The sequence below is a fragment of the Caenorhabditis briggsae genome (genome assembly GCF_000004555.2).
Source record: "Caenorhabditis briggsae complete genome, chrIV, whole genome shotgun sequence".
NCBI classification, from domain to species: Eukaryota; Metazoa; Nematoda; class Chromadorea; order Rhabditida; family Rhabditidae; genus Caenorhabditis; species Caenorhabditis briggsae.
In genome coordinates this window covers 8274871-8280303 of record NC_013487.2, presented here as the reverse complement: position 1 = coordinate 8280303, position 5433 = coordinate 8274871, and the positions used below count along the sequence as shown (strand labels likewise).

At 36.1% G+C, this 5433-nt stretch overlaps 1 protein-coding gene across 1 annotated transcript in view; it reads right to left on the bottom strand.

The window, feature by feature from the left end:
* The window catches only part of CBG26366, a gene marked incomplete at both ends in the record, with an annotated part of 4145 nt that extends 3406 nt beyond the window's left edge, over positions 1–739 (bottom strand). The window contains one exon of the mRNA XM_045235586.1: positions 539–739. Within this exon, the coding sequence (XP_045098533.1) occupies positions 539–739 (201 nt within the window). The remainder of the gene's footprint in view (positions 1–538) is intronic.
* Between the last annotated feature and the right edge of the window lie 4694 nt (positions 740–5433).

Below are 5433 nucleotides of genomic sequence, written 5' to 3'. Positions count from 1 at the left end.
TGGAAAATTTTCCGGATTTTTTTCCGTTTTCATGTCCTGCAGGTAAAAAACGTAAAAACCACTGTCGGCCACTTGAAAAACGGCTATCAGACGCCGTGGCCTAGGTTTCTCACTGCGCGGGAATTCAAATCCTCGTCCCTCCTAGCAACTTTTTTTGAAAATTTGTTGCTTTTAACGGCATTTTTCTGGGATTTCGGATTTTTTTCGAATTTTTTCGCTATAATATTGGGAAAATAGACAGCTTTTGAACATTTTAATGCAATAAAAATTTTTGGTCGGAGTCTCTTAGCTTTGATCTAATTTATCTCGGTTCTTGTCAAAGATATGAAAAATGTGTCAACTGGTAATTTTTTAAATCAAAATATCACCAATATTTTACCGATTGAAACACTTTTTTGACCCTTCTAGGTTTTATGGTGTCTTACTCAAATGTTAATTCCAACGTTTTATTAATTTTCTGTGATATTTTGTAAACTTTCGGTTTTGACAGTTCCTATAAATTTGGAAAATGGTTTGAAGTACTCTGAAAACTTTATACCATCCCAGTTGTCAGTTCTCCATCATCTCTTTTAGTAATTTTACCACTTCCTACAGTAATCCCCACGGTATTTTTCTTAAAAGGACTGATCTTGTCGATGTTGTTGGGGTATCTATTGTAAATTCCAATTCTTAGAGCCACATTTTGTACTTTGGTTGTATTCTCTTCAAGTAGAGAATCCGAAATTTGAATCACCTCCATTCTGAAAATTATTATTCAAAAATTTAAAAGTTGTGTAAACTCCTTAACGCATGATTTTCGACTTCTAGCTTCAAATGCAACGTATCACCGGGATAAATCGGTTGAGTCATCATTACATTCGAATTGAAACTCTTTGTTTCATCACTTCCTAGTTCGTCCAAAAAACACATTTTCGGACAAAAATCGTTGCTTGTAGAGCAGTTTTTGAACGATTGATCTGCAGTGGGACTCTGTAGAAAAGCCAAAAAATAAAACTCTAACTTTCAAAAAACGGTGTATTTTCATCAGTCAATGTGGCTAGTTCTCCTCCAATTTTTTCACAAATCCTCTTTGCATCTCCAGGAAGAATTCCCATTTCCATTGAACCAAATAGCTAATAAAAAGTTTATTCTTGCATCGAAAGCTATTATGTTGGTAGCTACCAGAACGACAACTACCGTAACCGAAAAGTATTCTTATTTTCCGAATATTTTTTCTCACTTTTCACAGATTTTCGTCGAGTTTTCTGTTATTTTTTCCCCCAAAAAATCCAAAAATAAAACTATTTGAGACAGAAAAAAAATTACTGAAAACGCACCAAAATCGAGATAATAAATCTAAATATTTTTAGGTTACTGTAGTAGTCGTTTTGGGACCTTCCACTATCTGCGTTTCCCTTCCACATCTCCGATGTTTTGTACCAGAATAGTAACCTACTTTTAATTCTTGCGAAAACACTTGAAAATTGACTAGAATCCATGAAATATTTAGAGGAATCCAAAACCAAAACTTCTGTATACCTTTTTGCAAATTCATATTTTCTTCTTTAAAAATTCGAGGTTCTAATTTTCTAGCTCTTTGATTTATTTCCGATTCGAAAAAAAACACAAAAATCCACGCATGGTGACCGATTTCTCATTTTGCACATTTTCCAACAAAATCCGAACAACCGGACCGTTCCAATTAATTAGTTGTTCTTTTTACAAAAGTCACATCACCAATTAGAGGTTTACGGTCCCAAGAAAAAAAAATAGAGATCCAAAATTAGACAATTCACAGATGTTGGAATAGTGTAACAGAATTTGAACTGTGTGAAAAATTGAAGTTCTGGGGTCTTATAAAAAATAAGTGTTGACGATATTGGTTATACTTCTAATAGGTTTGGGGATGCATATTTTCAGAAAAATATCTAAGCCTGAGATACAACATATTCACATTACTATTCACGGAGGCATAAATTGGGTCCACCAGAAAGACAAAAAAGAAATTGAGCCAAAACTGTTTGAAAAGGTCACATATCCGCACTTATCATCCTATAGAGCCTCAAAACTCAAAACTACAAATTCTGGTACATTATTCCAATATCTGTGTCTTTTCAAGATTCGGACCTCTATTATTTCTTGGGACCTCTAGACTTTTCTGCAAAAAAAAGTATGTTGAATGAAACGGTAACCCGAATTTTCAATTTTTGTTTCGATTTCGAGTACCCAACCAGGCTACCCTGAAAGTTGCAAGACAATTGGTTCATTCAGTTATAACGCAAAACAGCTTGTCTTGCGGGATCGCCATTTCGCCCCATGGACAACCATAGTTTTATATACAAGGTAGATATATACATTGAAATTGCAATAAAATGTATTACACTTATTTTTCAAACAACAAACAAACAAAGATTGAAAACGGACGAATAGAAAGGCTCTTTTTAGTCTACAGGGGGCAAAAACGGCAACTTGGCTTCAAAATGAGATATTCTGGGGGTGTCAAATGGTAGATCTAGAAGAACTCTATCTCACAAGCAGTTTCACATTACTTCAACTTCAGTATTCGACCAGTTATAATCCACTAAAAACGACATTTGTATCGGTCTCTGGCGGACCAGGATTAGTTACTGAACTTGAAATTTTCAAGAGATGAGTGCTCTTCAGGATTTATATTTCAGTGAATATTTTATTCTGAAGCCGTTACCTTATCAAATATTTCTTTTCAAACTTTTCAAAAGTACTAGGCACGTATAGCAAAGAGTAAGGTAGTATTCGTTCTCAGCGTGCATCGAATTCAGACAAGAGTAATAGATGCTTTCTCATGCTGAACAATCATTTAAAAAACATTTGCGATAACACCTGAAAAATGCCCTATTCTCGTCCATGCGCTGGAAACTGTAGCATTTACGAATTACCACTTCTCCATACCTGAAAAGAACTTGAGAAAATAACATTAATCTATTTAGACAAAATAATTCTTGAGAATAATCCATGTTACAGTAGTCCATGGAAATAGTTACAAACCTGGCAGGATATCTTGCCGTTTCATTTGTCCTCACTATTTCCAAGTCTTCCTCAAATAATTTTTTGAAAACTGTCTTATTTTCGAAACCCACTTCTAGGTATTGCAATCGTTGGGATCCACCCGAGCGCCAATGTCTCAAAAATGAATTCAAATCTGAAACAGTGAGTCTGGAACTGTTAATGTGGATATCAATAGCATCGAAATTCATCAAATTGTCATAAGTGACCCAGCATCCGTTTGGACTGATCCACAAATCTTTTACTGGTTCTAGTTTTCCGTTGAATCGATAGTTGTCGGAAACGTTCGTCGATACCTAGCAATTCAGAAGAACGGGCGTTTCTGCAACAAATAATTTTAATTCGGTGAGTTTTTCGAAGGAAGAATAGCGGTTTTCAGGAATTGCACAGTTTCATCAAAAAATAAAACTTCCTTCTTGTAATTCACAATTTTTTATGAAAATCATTTAGTAAGAAGTTTGGTCCTTAAAAGGGTTCACACCTATTTTGGATAATTTCGGACATTTTGCTTATATAAAAAACGCTACACGCTGTTGGTCCCGGTGTCAGGCTGTGGGCTTTTGAAAAGCTTGAAAGATAAATATAGGTTTGTGTGACCCTTTAAGAAAAAATAAGGAGCGGAGCGATAGACCAGCAACAAACTAGATTGAATCGCGCCGAAGGCCCACCGGTTTGCCGGTCAATGTATAAAAACTAATTTGAATTTTTCTCTACAGTGGACAATAGGCTTAAAATTGAGTTCTACAGAGAACGTGTTTTAATGCTTTTGAAATGAATTCACTACTCCTCTACTTTTGAAAACTTGGGTTTAAAATCGGAAACGGTGAAACTTCTCACTTAGCACATAATCCAATATTTCGTCAGCATTCGAATTATTATTTTTTGACTTTATCAATCCGAAACGATCCAACGGATTCTCCTGTCGTTTGTTGATCCAATCAAGTGCCCAAGTATTGTATCTATCGATGAGCAATGTTCGAATACCGATGTTAAACAGACATAGTCCACAACCCACTTTGATGCCACCACTTGATCTTCAGAATATAGAATTAGACATTCCGATGAAAATTATATTTTGTATCCATTGATTTCAATAACTTTGCATTCTACTTCGTTAATATTTGATATGTGGACAACTGATAAAACAGTGTTCCTCTTTTCGATTTTTGATGTTACAATGACGACTTGTCTTGTACTCACACGTTCTTGCAGGTTTGTTTCCCACATCAAAGGTTTCCTTCGTCGATAATGATTTCATAGAAGGCATTTAGTTATTGGAACAGAAAGAGGCAGTCCCTCTGGAAATGTTCAGTTTCGGTTCGAATTAGAAAATTTCTTTGGTTTTCAAACATACGTTTCTTTTGGTTCCAATAGACTGAAGATTTCTGAGAGCACAACGAATGGAGTACGGAGTATTGGAAACGGCATGGGAACGGGACTGAATGAATTGGGAGAATAAAGAAAGATAGAATGGTGGTGGTTCTCAGTATAAAGAGGGTGGGAGAGAGGATGCACTGGCAATCGATGGGACCAAATCGAGATAGGGAGAGTGTGTCCTTCCCACGAGTCATACTGTGCCCATCATTTCGTCTACTGTGGAACATTGAACGCGATCTAATCCCCCTTGTACCGCTCGTTCTTCTCACACCTTCTGGTACCATTTACAGTGCATAACAGAGCTACAAGGTCACTCCAAAAACGCACTGTAACTTTTTCAAACTACAGATTTTTTTCAGCACCAAATGTACTCCATAGGAGCCGAATTTGGTGAAGGGGTCAAGGTTTTGAAACTGTGCCCTAGAAAAATAATACTTCTGGTGATATAGAAGATGACGACGTAGAACATTGATATATCCTCTGCTGGAAGTTCAGTGGCAAAGCATCTATGCAACGTGGTATTTTTATTTGGTCAGTTTTGTAAATCAGCGTATCAATTTCAAAGGAAATTCTAGATGCTGTTTTCAGATTTTCAAATCACTGATGCCAGCATCTTATCAGCCGATATAGGTTATACTTCTAATAGGTTTAGGGATGCATATTTTCAGAAAATTATCTAAGCTTGAGATACAACGTATTCACGAAGGCATTACTGTTTTGCCGACATTTTGGTTATATGTAAATTGGGTCCACCAGAAAGACAAAAAAAGGGAACCAACACTGTTCACATTTCCGAAGTCACATTTCCGCACTTATCATCCTATAGAGCCTCAGAACTCAAAACTCCAAATTCTGGCACTTTATTCCAATATCTGTGTGTTTCTCAAATTTCGGACCTCTATTTTCTCTTGGGACCTCTCTTCTTTTTTCGGACCTCTAAAATTTTTTGGGACCTCTAAACTAGAAAAGAGCCCTAATTTTCTGCCTCTTCGATTTCCTTTCGATCGGAAAAAAGAACATAAAAAATCACGCTTT